The sequence below is a fragment of the Muntiacus reevesi genome, chromosome 10 (assembly GCF_963930625.1).
Source record: "Muntiacus reevesi chromosome 10, mMunRee1.1, whole genome shotgun sequence".
NCBI classification, from domain to species: Eukaryota; Metazoa; Chordata; class Mammalia; order Artiodactyla; family Cervidae; genus Muntiacus; species Muntiacus reevesi.
The window spans coordinates 14,004,841-14,029,087 of record NC_089258.1 but is presented as its reverse complement, the minus strand read 5'-3'; the positions used below and the strand labels follow the sequence as shown (position 1 = coordinate 14,029,087).

The 24,247-nt window shown below is 37.6% G+C and overlaps 1 protein-coding gene across 5 annotated transcripts in view; it reads left to right on the top strand.

The window, feature by feature from the left end:
* Positions 1-24,247, top strand: part of FANCC (FA complementation group C) — a 308,295-nt gene that overhangs the window by 203,400 nt on the left and 80,648 nt on the right. For all 5 annotated transcript variants that reach the window (XM_065947302.1, XM_065947299.1, XM_065947300.1 and 2 more), the window contains 3 exons: positions 5,890-6,003; positions 6,911-6,975; positions 23,995-24,159. In XM_065947302.1, coding sequence (XP_065803374.1) covers positions 5,890-6,003; positions 6,911-6,975; positions 23,995-24,159 — 344 coding nt within the window. The remainder of the gene's footprint in view (positions 1-5,889; positions 6,004-6,910; positions 6,976-23,994; positions 24,160-24,247) is intronic.

The window sequence follows — 24,247 nt, the reverse complement described above, 5'->3', positions numbered from 1 at the left end:
ATGGTTTTCCTTAAGACCTGCAGTCTTAGCTGACCCTTAACTGTTGCTGCCTTGAAACTGGTTTTCTTCTATTGTATATACACTATGTTACTTTCTATCCCAACTGGGTCTGTAGTACTTCATGCTTTACTTTTTAAGAGTCAACCATGTGAATTATGATGATAGCCACCAATTTCTTGTTCACTCACTCAGTCCTGTCCAATTCTTAGGGACCCCGAAGCACATCAGGCTTCTTTATCCTTCACCATCTCCCAGACCTTACTCAAACTCATGTGTATTGAGTCAGTGATGCCATCCAACCATCTCATCCTCTGTCATTGCCTTCTCCTACTGCCCTCAAACCAGCATCAGGGTCTTTTTTAATGAGTCGTTCTTCCCATCAGGTGGCCAAAATATTGGAGTTTCAGCTTCAACATCAGTCCTTCCAATGAATATTCAGGACTGATTTCCTTTAGGACGAACTGGTTGGATCTCCTTGCAGTTCAAGGGACTCTCAAGAGTCTTCTCCAACCCCACAGTTCAAAAGCATCAATTCTTTGGTGCTCAGCTTTCTTTATGGTCCAACTTTCACATCCGTACATGAATACTGGAAAAACCATAGTTTTGACTATATGGACCTTTGTCAGCAAAGTGATGTCTCTGCTTTTTAATATGCTGTCTGGGTTGGTCACAGCTTTTCTTCCAAGGAGTAAGCGTCTTTTAATTTCATGGCTGCAGTCACTGTCTGCAGTGATTTTGGAGCCCAAGAAAATAAGGTCTGTCACTGTTTCCATTGTTTCCCTGTCTATTTGCCATGAAGTGATAGGACAGGGTGCCGTGACCTTAGGCTTAATTGAAACTTTGCTTATTTGAGTTTTGTTAAAAACTGAATTTATGGGATTTTAAGTGAGATGCCATACTTAGAGAACATAGCCCAGTGCTTTATATATTGTAAGCACTCAAAAAAACTTTGTTTGTTATCATTGCTAGAAACCCTCAAGAAGAAACACTTAAGCAGGTAATTGGGCTAGAAGAGCCCTCCTGTCAGAGGGACTAGAACATACCAAAGCCTTAAGGGACCAAAGAGCCTTCAGGTCCCCAAACAAGCTAAGGAGGCAAAATCAGCCCCAGACAGGGGCTGCAAAACCAGTGGGGCAAGGTTTCATCTTTTAGGGAGAGGTTTGAGCTTCACCCTAAGAGTTATTGGGAGTCTTAAGCTGAATGTTGACTTCCCTGGTGATTCAGTTGGTAAAGAATCTACCTGCAATGCTGGAGACTCAAGTTCGATTCCTGGGAAATGGCAACCCACTCCAGTATTCTTGCCTGGGAAATTGCATGAACAGAGGAGCCTGGCAGGCTGCAGTTCATGGTGTTGCAGAGAGTCGGACCCCACTGAGGGACTAAACTACCACCAAGCTGAATGTTGTTGTTTAGTTCACTAAGTCATGTCTGACTCTTTTGTGACCCCATGGTCTGTAACCCTCCAGGTTCCTCTGTCCATGGGATTTTTCCAGGCAAGAATACTGGAGTATGTTGTCATTTCCTCCTCCAGGGGATCTTCCGGACCCAGGGATCAAATCCACATCTCCTGCATCTCTCCTGCATTGGCAGGTGGATTCTTTACCACTGAGCCACCAGGGAATCCAATCAGATTTGCATTGTTTAACTATTCCAGTTGCTTCAAGGAGAACCCATACAGGGAGATGCCTTATAAGGTTTTACCTTAAAGTAGATAACCAGTCTTGAGCATGTTTCTTTCAATGTGTCTCAGTTTCCTCATCGGTAACACATTCAGTAATAGCACTTACTCCATAGGCTGTGGGGATTAAATGAGTGGCTCTCTGTAAATTGTTAGGACAGCTTACAGCATATAAATGCTTTAAATGTTTGCTAAATAGAATGCCGCAGTCTGGTAACAGAAAGTTAAACACTTCCTGTGCTGTTCTCCCTCCATCTAGCATCAAACTGATCTGTGTGAGAAACACAGCCTGCCCCTGATTCTGAGCCTTTTGCAGCCGAGTGAGTTTCCCTCTCCCCCTGCCTGGTCTGGTGTGGGCACCTCCACATGGGTGCAGCATATGGTTAGCCAAGCCTGGCTGGACTTTTCCTTCGCCAGAACACCTACACTGCACTCCCCACAGGGAGTCAGGCCCCACCTGCTGAAGGCACCGTGTGTGCCCCCTGCTGTGGTTAACTAAAACTCCACCGGTAAACACTTCCCTTCCAAGAACGGTACATTGACTGTAATTTACCTCTCCTGGCTCTGCCAGCCTAACCACAACTGCTTGATCTCACCCAGAATGCATTTAGTGTTTGAAAATAACTGGGAGGTGAATTCTCCTGGGGCTGTTGTCAGCTGCTGTTTGCTTGCTATATTTATAAAGGATAGCTTTGAACTGAAAGGAAAAAAAAGGCCAATACTTGGCAAGTAGCTTCCATCTAGACTTTTCTTCACTCTAGAAGGAACCTTTTCATTGTCTTATGCCTTATTAAAAAGTTCACTTTAACTCTGTAAATTTCCTGTTTTTCTCCCTCCACAGTGGTTTCATTTTTTTGTGCATCATATTATGCATGTGGCTGCGTCTTTTTTTTTTTAATGATTAATATCTTCTACTAAGTAGTAGTATTTCAAACTTACTTTGTTAGCTTGCTATGAACTCTTCTAATTTGAAAACAATAGGTTGGCTTTCAGATAGGAACAGCAGAGAGAGAAAGTCGCTCAGTCATGTCCGACTCTTTGTGACCCCATAACCTATACAGTCCATGGAATTCTCCAGGCCAGAATACTGGAGTGGGTAGCCTTTCCCTGCTCCCTTCCCAACCCAGGGATCGAACCCAGGTCTCCCATGTTACAGGCGGGTTCTTTACCAGCTGAGCTCTCAGCAGGTTTCAACCTATATTTACTTAGTAGTGTCGCCTGGAGTTCTTTTTTTCTTCTTTGAACTTTTATTTTGTATTGGGGTGTAGCCAATTAACAATGTTGTAATAGTTTCAGGTAAACAGCAAAGGGGCTCAGCCATACATATTCATGTATCCATTCTCCCCAAACCCCCCTCCCATCCAGGCTGCCACGTGACACTGAGCAGCGTTCCCTGTGCTATACAGTAGGTCCTTGTTGGTGATCCATTTTATCCATACGTAGTAGTACGTGCATGTTCATCCCAGACTCCCAGACTATCCTTTTCCCCCGACATCTATAAATTCACTCTCCTGAGTCTGTGAGTCTGTTTCTGTTTTGTAAGTAAGTTCATTTGCAGCAACAATGACAGACCTAGAGAGTGTCATACTGAGTGAAGTAAGTCAGAGAAGGAGAAATACTGTTTGATATCCCTTATATGTTATCTAAAAAGAAATGATACAGATGAACTTACTGCCTGGAGTTCTGTTTTGAGGAAACGGAGCAAGTCAGAGCTCACAGGAAGAAAGTCTATGATCCACATTAAAGGGTGCGCTCCAGCCTAGGTTTGCGTTTCCCCGGGGAGGAACTGGGATGGGGAAGAGAGGTGGCACAGAGGCCTTCCTTGGTGTTTCTGATGCTTTACTAAGTTCCATGGTGGAGGAGTTGTTGTGTTATTTTGTATCTTTTTGAGTATGTAAAATAGTTTGTGATAGAATTGACATGATGAGTTAGTGATATGTGCCCTTGTGTTAACTGGTGAAGCAGAAAGAAGAAAAATAATAAACCCATAATAGCGCCATCCCAGAGACTTAACGTTTGGTGATATTTTCTTTCATTATTTTTTTTTATTCCTATGTCTGGATTGTTTTTATATTGATGAGTTCATTTCTATATATACAATTTTGCATCTTCCTTTCTTCATTTAATATTATAACCATTTAAAATGCTGACATAAGTTCTTTATAAGCATTTAATGGCTTACAATGAGCCACAGTATTGAGGGTATCACAGATTAATAATTCCCTCCTGTTAGACATTTTTTTGCTATAAGAAATAACGCTGTGGTGAACACCTTTGCACATAATCCACATTGTCATATTTGGATTTATTTCCTTAAATGTATGCCAGATACATTAAAAGTCATGAATGCTTTTAAAACTTTTAATATACATTCTCAAGTTGTTTTCTATAAAGTAACCAACCTATAAGGTGTCTGAATGTTACCACTTATAACCTGTCTACATGTTACAGATGTCTAGGCATAGACCTGCCAGTCCAAGCTTAGGGGTGGGTTATGGGCTGTGTCACACTCACTCACCCTCTGTGGGTGCCTTTGTCTGATTCACAGTAGCACTGATGTGTGATTCCATTTGAATTTTTCCAATAGCTCACACAGAACACCTGTTTCAGAGAACCCAGATTAGCCTTAGGTATTCATGTCTGTAAAAACTTTAATTCATTTAGTGGAAAATGGTTTGTTGATGTATAAATTTCCTTTTTTTGATTATGAGGCTAAACATTTATCCATGTGTTTCTTGGGCATTAGTGTTTTGTCTTAGGATTTATCTGTTCCTATGCCTTTTTTATGCTCTTAATATTTTCATATGGTATTTTGTAAGGTCCGTCTAGCCAAGGCTATGGTTTTTCCAGTAGTCACGTATGGATGTGAGAGTTGGACTATAAAGAAAGCTGAGCACCGAAGAATTGATGCTTTTAAACTGTGGTGTTGGGGAAGACTCTTGAGAGTCCCTTGGACTGCAAAGAGATCCAACCAGTCCATCCTAAAGGAGCTCAGTCCTGTATATTCATTGAAAGGACTGATGTTGAAGCTGAAACTCCAATACTTTGGCCACCTGATGCGAAGAGCTGACTCATTGGAAAAGACCCTGATGCTGGGAGGGCTTGAGGGCAGGAGGAGAAGGGGACGACAGAGGATGAGATGGTTGGATGGCATCACTGACTCAATGGACATGGGTTTGGGTGGACTCCGGCAGTTGGTGATGGACAGGGAGGCCTGGCGTGCTGCGGTTCATGGGGTTGCAAAGAGTCGGACACGACTGAGTGACTGAACTGAACTGAAATGAAGACTAAATTTGATTCTGTATTAGCGTGTATAGTTGCTTCAGTCACGTCTGACGCTGTAGCCTGCTAGGCTACTCTGTCCATGGGATTCTCCAGGCAAGAATACTGGAGTGGGTTGACATGCTGTCCTCCAGGGAATCTTCCTCACCCAGGGATTGAACCCATGTCTCTCACATCTCCAGCGTTGGCAGGTGGGTTCTTTACCACTAGTGCCACCGGGGAAGTCCAAATTTGATTACATATGCAATATCATTTGTTGTTAATATTCTTAGTTTGTGCATATTCACTGGGAAACACACAGGGTGTTTTTTTTGAGGGGGAACTGTTTTGTTGTAGTTTAGAACAACTGTTGATTTGCTCCCTTGACTTTGAGTTTATAAAGTTCTTCCCCATTCAGACATGTGAAAAGTACTTGTATTTTCTTCTTGCTTATTATTTTATTTCAGTTTTACATTGATCTCTTTAATTTATAGTAAATTCAAGTATATTTTGATAAGTAACATAAGGTGAGAATATAATTTTTTTCAAGTAGTTTTCCTAGTACCATTTATTGCATAATCTTTCCTTTCCCTAGTGATTTGTGGTGTGTTCCTTGTCAGGTATTAAGTAATCATCTCTACTCTGATAAGAATGTTTTACTGAGTTTAAAAACAGTAAAGATCACATTTTTAGTGTAGTTAAAGCCTTGTTCATTAGTTATACATATTTCACTATTAATGTTTTTTTAATTTACTTAATGTAATAATTTTATCACTAACTCATTTCCTCTTTATATCTGAATCAAAGTGAACTGGGTATTTGGAAAAATTAAGATTATTCATTTCATTGAGACCACCCCATTTACAAATGACCCAGCTTCTTGGCATTATATATAATAGGCACTTATTTTACTTTTAAGACCTTTATCTCTTTCTGTTTATGTTTTTTAGAGGTTGTTATCTCATATAGTTTCCACATTCAGATTTGATATAAAAGAAGTTGATCTTTTTAATCAAGTTCTTGGGTATGCACCCACAGACTACTATCCTGGTTTACTTAAAAATGTGAGTATTTTTAATTTATTACTATTGAAATTTTCATTGCTTAATGTACCATCTGCAAAAAAGGTAAATGGAAATATTTCACTCCTCCAGGAGAGATGTTTAACTTTTCTGTGTTTATCTCTTCTTACCTTGGGTGGACTTATGGCCATGTAAGGAAAAAATGTGAGATGAGAGATTATGAGAAGAAGAAGGAAACCAGGAGAGGTTATTCTAAATCAACCAACCTCTCTGTCCCTTAACACATCTCATTTATTCTCTCAAAGATTTCTGGGAGAAGAGACTTCCTTAACCAATATAAACACAGTCTTTTACTGTTGGACAAATTTCATATTTAAAAATAACCTGGTGGGAATTTTATGTTAAGGCAAAATATTCAATAAATAACAACCTTCTATATATTTACATCTTAGTATTAAAGCTGTGATTTCTTCTGCCTTAAATTTTAGCCAAATTCAAGGAACAATTTATGGTCTTAGCACAGCTCTTCTAATAAATGTTTGAGATTTTTAATGTTTGAATACTGTTCTAGTCTTTTGGAAGCTGTATACATTAACAGCATTTTTAAAAATTAATAAGTTAAGAAAGAAAAAAGTAAACTAACTCTAACATGGTTTTATTTTTAATAGGTTTGGTTTTAATTTGGGGGAAATTAATGACTTGTCTAGTATTCATTTGCTTAAATATTTAGGAATACAGAGTAACAGACATTAAACATAAAATCCAGATTATTAGTAAATGTGATTTGGCACTGCTTTCTTTTTATTTTGAAAAAGTAAAGCAAGGGGAGGATTGTTGGGGGAAAGAGAGTGGGGAATCTCAACGGAAATATCACTCACACCAGGAAAAAGAGAACTGATGTAATCCTGTTTGCAGCGTGAGTTAACCTGCAACTGATTTTGTTTTACAGATGGTTTTATCATTAGTGTCTGAACTCCGGGAGAATCATCTTAATGGATTTAACAGTCAAAGACGGTAGGTGTTAAACTAAACATCCCCCTTCTCAAGTTTCAAAATGTATCAGTTTGGTTATGAAAGAAAAGTTTTATAATTTTTAGGAAATGCATGTTCATAATTATGGTTATATTCTATGTAGAGAGATTATTTTCAGGGGAATACATGGCAAATTGGCAATTTTTATAAATTTTCTTTTTTTAATCACTGTTCTGCCAATCTCAGGTCGTTAAGTAGATCAAACAATGTCTTCTGGGAACCCATTGAGTAAAACTGATGCCCACATATGCAGTATACAGCACAAAAGAAAGAATGCATGGTGAGTGTGAGACTGTGTCATTCACACACACAGTTACAGAAGCAAAATTATTTACAAGGCAGCAGATATTTGCTGTGCACAAATAACCTATTTTAAGAAACGTAATATACCAAAATCTAGACTAAACAAATCAAATAGATTCAGACAAATTAAAATACAATTAATCACATTACAAAATATTTCTTCACTAAATGAAAGAATTCAAAGTTGTTTTTATCGGTGAGCATTTTTATTTTTAACAAATCATTAGAAGAATCTGGGACTAAAGAAATTTGTGACTTTTTTTTGTTTTATAAAGCTGTTGACAATTAAAGCTCTGTGGAAATGGTGTTTGCCCTCAGCCTTTAGGAACCCTTTGTATTTAACCCCTTAAAGTAAAATATAAAACTCTTAGATGAAAACATTGGAGAAAATCTTCATGACATTAGATTTGTCAGGGATTTTTTTGAATACAACCTACCGAAGCCATAAGAAACAAAGCAGAAGTAGATAAACTGGATTTCATTACAATTAATATAACACCTAGTAAGTGAGATGTATCATTCAGTTGGGAATAATATATCTGATAAAAGATTACTATCCTGACTATAGAAAAAACTTCTAAAATCAACAACAAAAACTCAATTCAAAAATGGGTAAGAGACTTTATTAGGCATTTCTCCAAAGATGTATAACTGTCCAATAAGCATATAAAACGAGGCTTAAAATTACTAATTATTATGGAAATGCAAATGAAAGTCACAGTGGGAGACTTCAACACACCTAAGTAGAATGGCTATAATTTAAAAAACAAACAGAATGGAAAACGACATTTTGGCAGGATGTGGAGAAAGTAGAACCCTTACACAATGCTGATGAGAACATAAGTGGTAAAGCCCTAGAGGAAAACAGTATGGCAGTTCCTCGGAAGGTTAAGCATAGAATTTCCATAAAGGCCTAGCAATTACTATAACTACTTTGGTAAACAGTGTGGTGGTTTAGTATAAAGTTAAACATACACTTACCATTGAACCCAACAGTTCCACTCAAGTATTAAGTAATGACAAAGAAAAATGTAGGTATTCACAAATATTTCTATATAAATATTCATAGCTGCTTTATTGGTAGTAGTTCAAAAACAGAAACAATCCAGAGGACCATCTTCAAATAAATACAAAAATAAATTAAAAATTATCTGTTAACCATTGTTTAAAAAAATGAAAAGACAAGCCATAGATTCTGAGAAAGTATTTTCAAATCATGCGTCTGATAAAGAGCTCATACCCAGAATATACGAAGAAGTCAGTAATAGGAAGACAGATAACTCAGTTAAAAAATTGGTAAAAGCGCCAGTCAAGGTGGCTGCTATCCAAAAGTCTACAAGCAATAAATGCTGGAGAGGGTATGGAGAAAAGGGAACCCTCTTACACTGTTGGTGGGAATGCAAACTAGTACAGCCACTATGGAGAACAGTGTGGAGATTTCTTAAAAAACTGGAAATAGAACTGCCATATGACCCAGCAATACCACTTCTGGGCATACACACCGAGGAAACCAGAACTGAAAGAGACACATGCACCCCAATGTTCATCGCAGCACTGTTTATAATAGCCAGGACATGGAAGCAACCTAAATGCCCATCAGCAGATGAATGGATAAGGAAGCTGTGGTACATATACACCATGGAATATTACTCAGCTGTTAAAAAGAATTCATTTGAATCAGTTCTAATGAGATGGATGAAACTGGAGCCCATCATACAGAGTGAAGTAAGCCAGAAAGATAAAGACCAATACAGTATACTAACACATATATATGGAATTTAGAAAGATGGTAACGATAACCCTATATGCAAAACAGAAAAAGAGACACAGATGTGCAGAATAGAATTTTGGACTCTGTGGGAGAAGGCAAGGGTGGGATGTTTCAAGAGAACAGCATCGAAACATGTATATTATCAAGGGTGAAAAAGATCACCAGCCCAGGCTGGATGCATGAGACAAGTGCTCGGGCCTGGTTCACTGGGAAGACCCAGAGGAATCGGATGGAGAGGGAGGTGGGAGGGGGGATCAGGATGGGGAATACATGTAAATCCATGGCTGATTCATGTCAATGTATGACAAAAACCACTACAATATTGTAAAGTAATTAGCCTCCAACTAATAAAAATAAATGGAAAAAAAAAATTGGTAAAAGATGGGAATGTATGTCACTGAAAATATATATACATATACAAATGGCTAATAAGTACACAAATGCTTGTATGTGAATGTTCATACTGGCATTATTCATAGTAGACCAAAAGCAGAAGCAACCCAAATATCTATCAACTAATGGATGGATAAAATATGCTTTGTCCATACAATAGAATGCTATTCCTCTGTGAAAAAGGAACAGTCTTCTGATTCATATTACAGTATGTGTTAACATTAAAAACATGCTTGGACTTCCCAGGTGGTGCAGTGGATAAGAGTCTGCCTGCCAATGCAGAGGACATGGGTTCGATCCCTGGTCCAGGAAGATTCCACATGCTTTGGAGCAACTAAGCCTGTGTGCCACAACTGCTGAAATCTGTGTGCCCTGGGGCCCGCAATGAAGAGTAGCCCCCACTGTCCGCAACTAGAGAAAGTCTGCATGCATCAATGAAAACCCAGTGCAGCCATAAATAAATAATTTAAATTATTAAAAACAAAACATCATGCTTAAACCAGTCATGAAAGGCTACATACTGTATGGTTCCATATTTGTAGAATGTCCAGAATAGATAAATCATACTACAGAGACAGAAAATAGATTATCTGTTGCCTGGTACCAGAGGTAGCTAGAGGGATTTCCTGCAGATGAGCACAAAAGATCTTGAGGTGATGGAAAAGTCCTAAAAGTGGATGATGATGATGGTGGTTATCCAAGTCAATAATTTGTTAAAAATCTTTTGAATTCTACATTTCAAACAGGTACATTTTGTGGTAAAGTACACCTTAAAAAATAAGATGAAGTACCCATAGGGTGTGTGGAAAGCATTTACCATCATTTATACATCAGGTAGAGACTTTGATTTAGCCTTGAGGTGAATGTTGAATAATGGATCTTTGAAGTAATAGAATTAAAAATTACTGAAGGGGATTTAAAAAGTCAGTAGGATGCAATGTGTATTTACACCCTACACCAAACTCCCATCATAGGTAAAGTTGATGATTTCGTAAAATTCAGTAAGAATAAATAAAAGCAATAACAAGAAGCTGTTAAATGAATAGAAGAGAACAGCCAGATTTAGAAGATATTTGCAGTTTATAAAACAAAGGATTAGTGTGCAAACTATAGAAATGCTTCGTGCAAATCAATCATAAGACAACCACTCCAGTATGGAAACGGACAAGATATATAAGCGGGTCATTACTGAAGGAAGAAAACTGTATAAATAATAAACATTTAAAAAATTCTTAAGGAGTGATGTCAGCAAGGTAGCAGAATAGGAAGCACTAGTCTTGTTCCCCCACAGAAGCACTAACTTAATAGTAGTGTATGATCCAAAGAGCCTTTATAAGAAATTCAGAAATCAATTATGAAGTACCCCGGCAAGCTCAAAACCAAGCACAGCCACATTGAAACATCTAAGAAAGTCATTTCATATCAACCATAGTAGCCCGTCCGCTAAGCTTTTCAGGCTTGGGGGGATTGGAAGGAAAAATCTAGCTTGAAGCTTCTCCCTTGGGAAAGAAAGAATGGAATGTGTGCAGTATTCTAACTTTTGGGGGACTGCCTGAGGAACTGCCATCTGTCTTTCCTAACTCTGACCCCTGACAGGAAATCAGCCTGCTTTTAATGGCTGGAGACCAAGGAGAGTTGAGCAGTGCTCAGCTGCTTTTTGTAGCAACAGAGAACTGGCAGTGTACAGACAGAGGCTGGCTCAGGTTAACATGATGAGGACGAAGTACCCCGCTCACAACCTCTCTTTTAGGGTGGGGGCTAGGGAGAAGAGTAGAACGTACACACAGTGTGTCAGCTTTTAAAGGGGCTACCTTAGAGATGAGTTTCTGTGTCCCCTGACTGGAGGCAGTAAGTGAAGGAGCATACTTTGGATGCCTGAGGGGCTGCAGAGAACGAAAGAGCTTAGTGGCTTGTCTGTCATCAGAGAGCCTGTGGTACCACAGATAAACACTAGAGGGAGAAAGAGGTAAGAAACTTGAATAAGAAACTGTCAGCGCTCTCTAATTGGGAGATTATGTGCACAAACATAGAGAACATGCAGCCCCAGAAAATGTTTGAAGGCCCCCCAGGTTCCCTAGACAGATTGATTAAAAATCTTGCCCTGTACAGAACCAGTCCATAAAGACCAGGAGAGGAGACTCTTCAAATTCAAAAAGCACACCAAAAAAATAATAAGCCACACAAAGAAACAGGCAAACATGGCCCAATCAGAGGAAGAAAAGGAATCTTTGCAAACCTACCTTAAAGAAATGGAAGTCTACAAATTAGCTGATTATTCAAAATGATCATTCTAAAAAAGCTTCAACACACTGCAATAGAATACAGATAAACAACTAAACAAAATCCAAAAAATGATGCATGAACAAAATGGGACTGTCAGCAAAGAGAACAGAAGTTATTGAAGAACAACCAAACAGATATTCTGCAGCTGAAGAATACAGTGATTGAATTGAGAAATTCACTAAAATGGTTCAACAGTTAGACTTGATCAAGCTACTGGAAGACATGTTTTTTGAAATTATTAAATTAGGAAAATGTAAAGAAAAATGGATACAGAAAAGTTAAGCCTAAGAACTAACAGGGCACCATGAAGTGGACCAGTTATACACATTGTGAGAGTGCCAGAAGAAGAAAGGAAAAAGCAAAGAGCTTATCAAATCTGAGGAAGGAATTGGGCATCCAAATTAAAGACCTTAACCTGGGATGAACTGAAAGGCCCCATCCGAGAAATGTTATAATCAAACTGTCAAAAGTCAAAGACAGGAGGTTGGAGGGGCAAAAAAACCAAAGAAAGAGAATATTGACAACAGCAAGAAAAAACAACTCATCACATTCAAGGAAACTCACATAAGGTTTATTAGTACATTATTCTGTAGAAGCATTAAGTCCAGAAGGGAGTGGGATGATACATTCAAAGTGCTAAAAGTAAAAACCTACCAACTGAGATGATTATATTCTGCCAACTGTCCTTGGCATGAAGGAGAAATTAAGACTTTCCCAGATGAACAAAAGCTGAAGGAGTTCATCACCACTGAACTTCCTGTAAGAATTGTTAAAGGGAGTTTTTCAAGTTGAGAACAAAAGAACTCTAGACAGCAACACAGAGTATCCCAACATATAAAATTCTCTGGTAAAGTAAATATATAAACAAATACAAAATCATGTAATACTGTAATGGTGGTACATAATTAAACTTAAAATATAAAAATCATTAAAAAAATGGTAACTGTAAAACCATGTTAATGGATAAAAAATATTGCAAGATATAACTTATGACATCAAAAACATAAACCACAGTGAGGAGATACAAAGAAGTAAACATTTTTTTTTTCCTACAACTGAAGTTTTCAGTTTAAAATAGTGTGTACACACACACACACACACGCACACACACACACTGGAATACTACTCAGCCACAAAAAAAGGGCAAAGTTTTGCCACTTACAACAGTATGAATGGACCTGGAGGGTATTGTGCTAAGTGAAATAAGTCAGACAGAGAAATACAAATACTTGTATGATGTCACTTATATGTGGAAAAATAATAAGACAAACTTGTAGGTATAGCAAAAAGGAAACAGAGTCACAGATATAGAGAACAAACTAGTAGTTACTAGTGAGGAGAAGGAAGATGGGGAGAGGCAAGCTAAGGGTAGGGATTAAGAGGTACTAGCTGTTGTGTATCGGAGAAGGCAATGGCACCCCACTCCAGTACTCTTGCCTGGAAAATCCCGTGGACGGAGGAGCCTGGTGGGCTGCAGTCCATGGGGTCGCTAAGAGTCGGACACGACTGAGCGACTTCACTTTCACTTTTCACTTTCATGCATTGGAAAAGGAAATGGCAACCCACTCCAGTGTCCATGCCTGGAGAATCCCAAGGACGCGGGAGCCTGGTAGGCTGCTGTCTATGGGGTCACACAGAGTCAGACGCGACTGAAGTGACTTAGCAGCAGCAGCAGCAACTATTATGTATAAAATAAATGAGCTACAACTTAGAGGGGTAGGATGGGGGTGGGAGGGAGGTTCATGAGCTACAGGATATGTGTATACCTATGGCGGATTCACACTGTTGTATGACAGAAACCAACCCAACATTGTAAAACAATTATCCTCTATTTAAAAATAAAATTTTAAGAAGCTATAAGGATATATTATACAACACAGGGAATATAGCCAATATTTTATAATAACTATAAATGGAGTATAACTTTTAAAAATCATGTACACCTGAAACTTATATGATACTATACATCAGCTATATCCCAATTTAAGAAAAGTTAAAACAATAAAAAAATAAAATAAATTGCTGTAACCATAAGATAGTTAATGTTATCCCCATGGTAACAACGCAGAGAATACCTATAGAAGTTGCATAAAGGAAAATGAGAAGGGAATCAAAGACAAAATGAAGAAATAACTGAAGAACCAAAGAGATTCATGACACAAAATGGCAAGAGGATTTTCTTTATTTGAGGAGGCACTATTAGCTTTTGAGGCACAGGACCCAAATGTAGAATGGAACATGATGGCTATAGCAGTCGATCAGAATGCAGCCCAGTGTATTGTATGTTATTCTGTGTCTACCAAAAATTTTTTTTCAACTATACAAAGGAAGGCAGCAAGTGGGAAGAAGAAGGACAGAATAACCACAAGACAGACAGAAAATGGTGAATTGACCTAGTAAGTCCTTCTCTACTAGTACAGTAAGTCCCCTACTTGTGAACGAGTTCTGTTCTGAGAGTGTGTTCATAAATCCAGTTTGTTCCTAAGGCCAAGCGAGTTAGCCTAGTTAGCCAACTAACATTACAATAGGTTTATAATATGTTTCATACAAGTAATACATAAAAAACAAACAAAATATAAAGGAAACATTTTTAATCTTATAGTAGAGTATCTTGAAAAGTACGGTAGTACAGTACAATAGCTGGTATACAGGGGCTGGCATTGAGTAAACAGCCGAGAAGAGTTACTGATTGGATGAGGGAGAGGAGCCTGGGAGATGGTAGAGGTAAAAGATCATCAACAGTAGGAGATGGAGGGCAAGCTGCCATTTCACTCATGCCAGACACTGATGGCACAGCTTCTGGTTCCTTGCTGGGTTCAATTCTATCTACCCTGTTGAAAAAATGATCCAATGATGTCTAGGTAGCAGCTCTTTTTTTCTCATCCCAGATGACACAGAATAACATAGAATACACTGGGCTGCATTCTGATCGACTGCTATAGCCATCATGTTCCATTCTACATTTGGGTCCTATGCCTCACAAGCCAACAGTGCCTCCTCAAATAAAGAAAATCCCCTTGCCATTTTGTGTCATGAACCTCTTTGGTTCTTCAGTTATTTCCTCATTTTGTCTCTCTTCATCCTTTCTCTGGTCCTCCAGTTCCATCTGGTCTTCATTAGTAAGCTCCTCGTGTTGCACAGCAATAGCACTCTACAGCAAAGTACGCAAAAGCGCAACCCCTTGTAAAGGACGCATGAATGTGACAATTTATGCCAGGCATGTGAACTAATGTGACTAAACATGTGAACGCACATTCATATCTTCAGATATTCACAACTTGAAAGTTCATATGTAGGGGGACTTGCTGTAATTACTTTAAATCTAAATGCATTAAATTCTCCAATCAAAAAACATAGAGTGACTAAATGGCTAAAAAAATAAGGCCAACTATATGCTGTCTATAGGAAACTCATTTTAGATGTAAGGATATATATAAAAGCTGAAAGTGAAAGGGTGCAAAAAGATATTCCATGCAAATGGTAGCCACAAGAGAGCAGGGGTGGCCATATTTTATTAGACAAAGTCAAAAACTGTTTCAAGAAACAAAGGACATTATATAATGGTAGAGGGGATTAGTTCTCTCAGAAGATAAAATGTTTTTAAAATATATATGCACCTAACAGTAGAGCACCAAACTATATGAAGCAAATATTCATTGAAGGGAAAACTAGAAAGTAGCACAGGAATAATAATAGGAAATTTCAGTGCCCCATTTTCAGTAATGTATAGATCAACCAAACCAAAGGTCAATAAAGAAACAGAGGATTTGAAAAACATCAAAGACGAATAGGACCTCATAGTTATATTTAGAACATTTTATAATAGCAGAATGTACATTCTTCTCAGGCACACACAGAAATTCTCCAGGATAGATCATATATCAGGCCACAAAACAAGTTCTAACAAAATTAAGATTGAAATCACACCAAATATATTTTCTAACCATGACAGTACAAAACTAAAAATCAGTAATAGGAAAATTGGGAAATTCACAAATATGTGCAAATTAAACAAGATACTATTGAACAATTAATATATCAGAGAAGCCATCACAAGGGAAATTGGAGAATATCTTGAAACAAATGAAAACAAAAACACAGTATACCAAAAATTATAAGATGCAGGAAAAGCAGTACTAAGAGGGATGTATATACTGATAAATGCCTTTGTTGAAGAAGAAGAGATACCTCAAATCAGTAATCTAACTTTATACCTCAAGGAGCTAGTAAAAGAATGTACTAAACCCAAGGATTCAGAAAGAATGAAAAAAATAAAGATTATAATAGAGGTAAACTAGAGAATAGAAAAGCAACAGTAAAAAGGTTTGGTTTTTTTAAAGATCAACAAAATTGACAACCCCTTAGCTGGACTGACAAAAACAGAATATTCAAATAATAAATACCGGAAATGAAAGAGGAGATGTTACAATTTATGCCATAAAAATAGTAAGGATCATAAGACAGATTATAGACCTTTATATACCAACAAATTGAATAACCTAGAGGAAATAGATAAATTTTTATTGACATATTGAATTATAAATTTAAAAATCTGGATAAATCTATACTAGTAAGGAGATAGAATCAGTAATCAAAATCCTCCCCAACAAAGAGAAGTCTTGGACCAGATAACTTCACTGGAGAATGCTACTAAATATTTTAAAAAGAATTGATACTAATCTTTCTCAAACTCTTTAAAAAAATTAAAGAGACACTGCCTGTGCTAACAGAATGTCCCCTAGATACTGACACATCTGATACATTCCTTATTTGCTCTCTAGAATGATATTTTCTATGAGGGTTTTTTTTTTTTTTTTTTTTCCTTTTTTAGAAAGAATTCTAGACTTCAACAGAAATTTCTTGTGGATATTTTTCTGAAAGTATTGAAATTTTAGAGAGATTCTGTCTCTTGGGTTAGGTTCAGTTATTCTTACCAGAAAGCTGAATTTTAAAAGGAATTTGATACCCAACATACTTTTTGAGTCTCTTTATGAGTTTTGAAAATCCTGCTTTTAAGACCTAAAACTAGGAAGTTTGGTTCTACCACCAGAAAAGAACCTGGGTCCCTGAAAGCTTGTGTGAGACTCAGAACTCTTAAGTCTACAATTTTTTAGTGAATTCAGCCAGTGTGTTCTCTTGTCTTGAGTAGAAACTGATTTTGTGAAATCAGGTAGTGGAATGGCATCATGATATTTGAGAGAGCTGCCAAACATGCTGGAGCCATTATAGTTGTTACTGTCATAAGTTATTTATAATAATTAAAATATGTATCATAATAATATGCAAGTTTTTACTACTATATGCCTAAAGTTATCTGTGTATTTTTAAGATTTAAAAATAAAAAATTTGAATACAGCATTGTGGGCAAACTACTTTCTGGTACATTTGAATCCAGATATTCACTCCTATTATTTATGAAACTTGGGGTTTATCATTACTTTCCTTCTGCTAATACGGCTTCAAATGTTAAAGCAACCAAAAGACTCTTAACTTATATCCGTTATAAACAGTGCTACACTGCTTTTTTCTGGGGTTTGTTTTTTTATAGAGGGTTTCTATACTTTCTTCTTGCCACTTGAATGTTTAAAGTTCATTTCAAAGCAATTCTAAAGACTATAGAAAATATAGAAATTAATAACTTCAGTGCATAAATTGTCAGTGGAACAAAAGGAAAAAAATAGGAAAACCTATTTGGAATTTCCTTTTGCATTATTTTTAGAGGTCTGATAAATGATCTTGTCATAGTGCTTTAAATAGAGTTTCACTTGCCACCAACTAAAATCAACAATCTAATGACAGAATGTTTAAAATCTCTCTTGTTCTTTGCAATAAACTGTCTAGAAGGAGCAACATTCTGGACTTTCTGAGCATCATCAGTTTAGCTTGTATTTCTGTGGTTTGCTGCAGATGGTTTGGAAAGTGCAGTACAGCCACATGGGAAGGATATCTCTAGCAGTGTATGGTTACCATTGATTCTTCTGCAGTTGAATTCTTGTGCAAAAATCGTTTGGAAGTGCTGCTGTGGCAATCAGTCAAGACCTAATGCTTAATATAATCCAGTCTGGAAAATATTGCATAAGTCTGGTTGAAGTTAAATCTCCACACTCCAGTAAAAGAAGGCTGTGAGCACTTTGGAAGATTATCATTTGGTCTGTCTGCATTTTGGTAGAGTCAAGAGCTACCTCAGTTTATCTGAGATGTTAGAATTTTTCAGGAAAATTATCCTGGACTTTTCCAGCCTAATTAAGAGATACAATCTGCAGCCTGTAAGTGTCAGTTCTTGATAAATGCCCTTGGTGCTGAGGTCATCTTTATACCCACTCGGTGACCAGTCATAGGCTCTGACTCTCCTTCTTTTTTTTTTTTTTAAGATAATGAGAGAAAAGTTGTACTTACAGGTCTTTTAGAGAAGAGAACTGACTGGTCAAGGCTATAGAGACAAGATCATCATGTACTCCTGTATTTCAGAATTCTGAATTTATTATGAGTGCATGTAATGCTCAGGCATATTTTGCAATTTCTCAAACTTTCATAGAGCCTTTATTCTGTGCAAAATATTCTGCTAGATGCTGTGCAAAATATACACACAAAAAAAGCAGCCTGCATCACACACAAACACAACAGCTTTCTCTTCTCTTATCTCACTCAGTAAGCTCATATATTCCAAGAATTTAAGGTATTTACAACTCAAGGTAAATATGTCTTTTTGTTAACAACTTAGATTATAGACTCAAAAACACACGAATTAATTTTAGGTCTAAAACAACCTGGATGGTGAGTTAGAGAAAGATGATAGAGCTCTGTGGAAGATAAATGCCGTTGAGAGACCTCAGCCATTTAGAAAAGTGGTAAAGAATAAGAAGTGAATTTTAGAATGGGTGAATATTTAAGAAGAAAAGACAAACTGTTCACAATGAGAATATATCATTGTGTTATTGTTGTTCAGTTGGAAAATGATCTCTGACTGTTGGCAACTCCATGGACTGCATCATGCCAGACTCCTCTATCCTCTGCTATCTCCTAGAGTTTGCTCAAATCCATTTCCATTGAGTCAATGATGTTATCTCATCATTTGCTGCCCCTTTCTCCTTTTCTCTTCACTTTTCACAGCATTGGGGTCTTTTCCAGTGAGTCGGCTCTTTGAATCAGGTGGCCAAAGTATTGGAGCTTCAGCTTTAGCATCAGTCCTCCCAGTGAATATTCAGGATTGATTCCCTTAAGGATTAACTGGTTTGATCTCCTTGCAATCTCAAGAGTCTTCTCCAGCACAGTTTGAAAGCATCGATTCTTCAGTGCTCAGCCTTCTTTATAATCTAACTCTCACATCTGTATATGACTACTGGAAAAACCATAGCTTTGACTAAATGGACCTTTGTTGGCAATGTGATGTCTCTGCTTTTTAATACACTATCTAGGTTAATCATAGTTTTTCTTCCAAGGAACAAGTGCCTTTTAATTTCATGGCTGCAGTCACCATCTGCAGTGATTTTAGAGCCCAAGAAAATCTGTCATTGTTTCCACTTTTCCCCAATCCATTTGCCATGAAGTGATGGGAATGGATGCCATGATCTTAGTTTTTTGAATGTTGAGTTTTAAGCCAGCTTTTTCACTCTCTTTCACCCTCTTCAAGAGGCTCTTTAGTTCCTCTTTACTTTCTGCCATTAGAGTAGTGTCATCTGCATATCTGAGGTTGTTGATAATTCTCTTGGCAATCTTGGTTCCAGTTTGTGATTCATCCAGCCTGGTATTTTGCATGACGTATTCTACATAGAAGTTAAATAAGCAAGGTGACAGTATGTAATCTTCTCATACTTTCCCAATTTTGAACCAGTTTGTTATTCCATGTCTAGTTCTAAATGTTGCTTCTTGACTTGCATATAGGTTTCTCAGAAGGTACAGTAAGGTGGTCTGGATTCTTTAAGGATTTTCCACATTCTTTAAGGATTTTCCACAGTTTGTTGTGATTCACACCGTCAAAGGCTTTAGTGTAGTCAATGAAGCAGAAGTGGATGTTTTTCTGGAACTCCCTTGCTTTCTCCATGATCCAACAAATGTTGACAATTTGATCTCTTGTTCTTCTGCCTCTTTGAAACCAAGCTTGTATATCTGGAAGTTTTTGATCATGTACTGCTGAAGCCTAGCTTGAAGGATTTTGAGCATAACCTTATTTGCATGTGAAATGAGCAATTGGCCATGATTGTATAATGGTTAGTACTCTGTGTTGTGAAATGAGCAAAATTGTACAGAAGTTTGAACATTCTTTGGCATTGCCTTTTTGGGATTGGAATGAATATTGACCTTTTCCAGTCCTGTTACCATTCCTGAGTTTTCCAAATTTGCTGGCATTATCTAGTGCAGCACATTAACAGAATCGTCTTTTATGATTTTAAGTAGCTCAGCTGGAATTCCATCGCTTCTACTAGCTTTGTTTGTGGTAATGCTTCATAAGACCCTCTTGACTTCACACACCAGGATGTCTGGCTGTAGGTGAGTGACCACACCATTGTGGTTATCTAGGTCATTAAGATCATTTTGCACAGTTCTTCTGTATATTCTTACCACCTCCTCTTCATCTCTTTTGGATCTATTAGGTCCTTACTATTTCTGTCCTTTATTGAACCCATCCTTGCATGAAATATTCCTTTGATATCTCCCAGTATTCTTTAAGAGATATCTAATCATTCTCATTCTATTGTTTTCCTCTATTTCTTTGCATTGTTTATTTAAGAAGGCCTTCTTATCTCCCCTTGCTGTTCTTTAGACCTCTGCATTCGGTTGGATATATCTTTCCCCTTTTCCCTTGCCTTTCACTTCTCTTCTTTCCTCAGCTGTTTGTAAAGTCTCCTCAGACAACCATTTTGTCTTCTTACATTTCTTTATCTTTGGGATAGTTTTGGTCACCACCCCTTGCACAATGTTACAAACCTCCATCCACAGTTCTTCAGGCACTCTGTCTACCGAGTCTAATCTCTCGAATCTGTGCATCACCTCCACTGTTAATCATAACGGATTTGATTTTAGGTCATACATGAATGGCCTAGTGGTTTTCCCTACTTTTTTCAATTTCAGTTTGAATCTTACAATAAGGAGCTCATGATCTGAGCCACAGTGAGCTCCGGGTCTCGTTTTTGCTGACTGTATAGAGCTTCTTCATCTTTGGCTGCAAAGGACATAATCAATCTGATTTCGGTACTGACCATCTAGTGACGTCTGGCTGTGGAGCCACATCTTGGGTTGTTGGAAAAGGGTGCTTACTATGACCAGTGTGTTCTCTTGACAAAACTGTTAGCCGTTGCCCTGCTTCATTTTATACTCCAAGGTCAAACTTGTCTAGTATTCCCAGTATCTCTTGACTTTTGCATTCCAGTCCCCTGTGATGAAAAGGGCATCTTTTTTTGGTGTTAGATCCCGACCTTTTAGGTTTATAGAACCAGTGAACTTCAGCTTCTTCAGTATCAGTGGTTGGGGCATAGAATTGGACTACTATGATGTTGAATTATTTGCCTTGGAAACGAACTGAGATCCTTCTGTCATTTTTGAGATTGCACCCAAGTACTGCATTTCGGACTCTTTTGTTGACTTTTTTTTTTTTATCATTGTGTAGTTAGACAAAAAATCATCTCTATGAGAATTTTGCTGTTATCAAGTAAATAATACAGCTAAACTAATAATTTATAATAAATTAATAACAATGTAAACATTACATGCAATTATATCATATTTCCTTAAAGTATTCAGATTATTGCTAGAGATTGATATCTAATTCTAGGGACTTCTATTAAAGAGTAGAGCAGTATTTCTCAAACTTTAGTGTGCAGAAGATTACCCTGGAAAAATGTAAACAGATTCCTTGGCCTCACTTCTAGGGATGCTGCTGCTGATGATTTCTAGACCTGTACTTTGAGTACCTCTAATGTAGAAAACTTGGAAAAATCCTGAAGATTAATGTGCATAACCTATGATGAGTAGGAACTCTCATGATTTAGCCAGAAGATTAACATGAAAATGTAATGTAAAAAAATGAAATCAAGTGATGAACTAAACACCTGAATGCCATAGCACTTACTTTATATTCCCAACTTCTGTAATTTTAACAATTAAATACATAATACCATGAGAACAAGAGGTGGCTTCTGATGACCCACAAATTATGAGAAAGGCTTAGAGTGGTAGGTAGTGGCATATTTTTAAGGTAAATATCACATCCCAACAAGCTTGTAAGAGCATTTTTTTTTAAGGTGGATTCAAGAAATAGGAGGGTAGATGGCAGCCAACCAGATAGTGGTACTTGTTCAGTTCAGTTCAGTTGCTCAGTCATGTCCGACTCTCTGCGACCCCATGCATCGCAGCATGCCAGGCCTCCCTGTCCATCACCAACTTCCAGAGTTTACTCAAGCTCATGCCCATCAAGTCGGTGATGCCATCCAGCCATCTCATCCTCTGTCGTCCCTCCTCCTGCCCCCAATCCCTCCCAGCAGAGTACTTGTTAGTACTGCAGTAGTAGCAGCCAGCTGGCTAGTTCCTCATCCACTCCTCCTCCTCATCCAGTAGCCCCAGAATAGAGACAACAGTGTCATGTTTCCAACAAATAGGAGGGAGATGAGCCTTTGAAGGAGAATAAGTATCAAATGGCTATCAACTCCCAGCAGTTTGGGGGGTGCTCTAATGCTCAGAATGCAATTTATTGGCAACCCCAGCCAGCACCACATCCCTGACCCTGCCCCCTAGCACTGGAGGTGAACTACCCTGAACAGAGCATTCATGGAGAGGCTAATGTGAATCCCAAATTCCAGAAAGAACAAGCGAAAATCACCAGATATTTATGAAAAATTGACACCATAAGGAAAAATGAGCCAAATGTAACAAATAGAAAATGCAAATATACCAGTATATACATTTACAAGGATAAGTGATTGGATATTTTAATAAAAAAGAAATAATTATCTTATTATTCCTTGATTAGCCTAAAGGAAATCAACTCTGAATATTCATTGGAAGGACTGATGCTGAAGCTGAAGCTCCAAAACTTTGGTCTCCTTATGCGAAAAGCCAACTAATTGGAAAAGACCCTGATGCTGGGAAAGATTGAGGGCACTGGGAGAAGGGTGCGATAGAGAATGAGATGGTTGAATGGCATTACCAACTCAATGGATGTGAGTTTGAGCAAACTCTGGGAGATAGTGAAGGACAGGGAAGCCTAGCATGCTGTAGTCCATGGGATTGCAAAGAGGTGGACTTGACTGAGCAACTGGAAAACAACAATTAGTTATCTTAAGAAGAGAAACTATTAAATCCTTGAAATAGGAATTTTTTTGTCCCCTAAAGAGGAGACATTTGGGGGTGGGGAGGGAGTGGCGGGAGTCAGCAAATAAGCTGAATAGAAGATAAAGCTAAATAACAATGACTCCAAAGATTGAGCTGAGTAGTTCTGCTAGGATATAATACAAAAGGACAAAGAAATCAAAAGTAAGAAAAGCTTACTTTTTGCTTTTAACTTTTTGATACACAGATCAGGGTAATGCTGATCTGTGTATCAAATTTGATACCAGTTTGATTCAGCTTTCAGGGTAATGCTTGAATCAGTCATTTGTGGATAATGTCAGCCTTTCTCATGATAGAGATTACCCGTCACCAACCCTCTAGACCTCTGGCAGGCAGCTCTACTTGTGTTCCTGGACAGATTTGCAGGAATGAGTGTGAGCAGCACTTGATGAATTTTAGTGTAGTATCAAAGGAGAATATGTGTAATTGTGTGAAGAGTCTATTATAACACTCCTGCCTTTTAAAGCTACATATCTGTGTGGGACTAGACTCCATGTAATTCAACCAAAATAATGTATTGCAATAAATATGTACAACTAAATATAAGAATCCACTGTCTTCTTTCAAACTGTATAGGAAAAAGATTTGTAAACATAAAAGAGTGCCACTCTTCTCACTAAATATGTTTTTGTTTTTTAAAATATAGTTATTGTTTAACAAAAAATGTTATTCATGTTAACATCAAATGGATTCACTTTTGATACTTTTAGCTAGTTAATAAATATTTTAGGTTTCTTTGTTTTATTGCAAATGTGGTGAATATCAGTAGTTATAACCTCAGAAATGAAAGAAATAATTCAAAGAAATTCAAATCAAAAAAATAATGCAAAGAAATAATTAAATTCTTTCAACATGAAGATTTTGTATGTCTTTAACTGTGTGTGGCTCTAAGATTTGGGTGCTTATTTCTCGTTTTATTTGTTCCATAGGATGTCTCCTGAGCGAGTAAGGTCCCTGTCGCGGATCTGTGTCCCGCTTGTTACTCTGCCGGATTTTGGACCACTGGTAGAGGCTCTGCTCACCTACCATGGACATGAACCTCAGGAAGTTCTCTGGCCTGAGTTCTTTGATGCTGTGAATGAGGCTTTTTTGCTGTAAGTGATGACCCTTTACTTCATCATCCAATTCTGTTTTCCTTTTTATAAAATACTTCAGTATGTTGGAAATGTAATTTTCAAATGT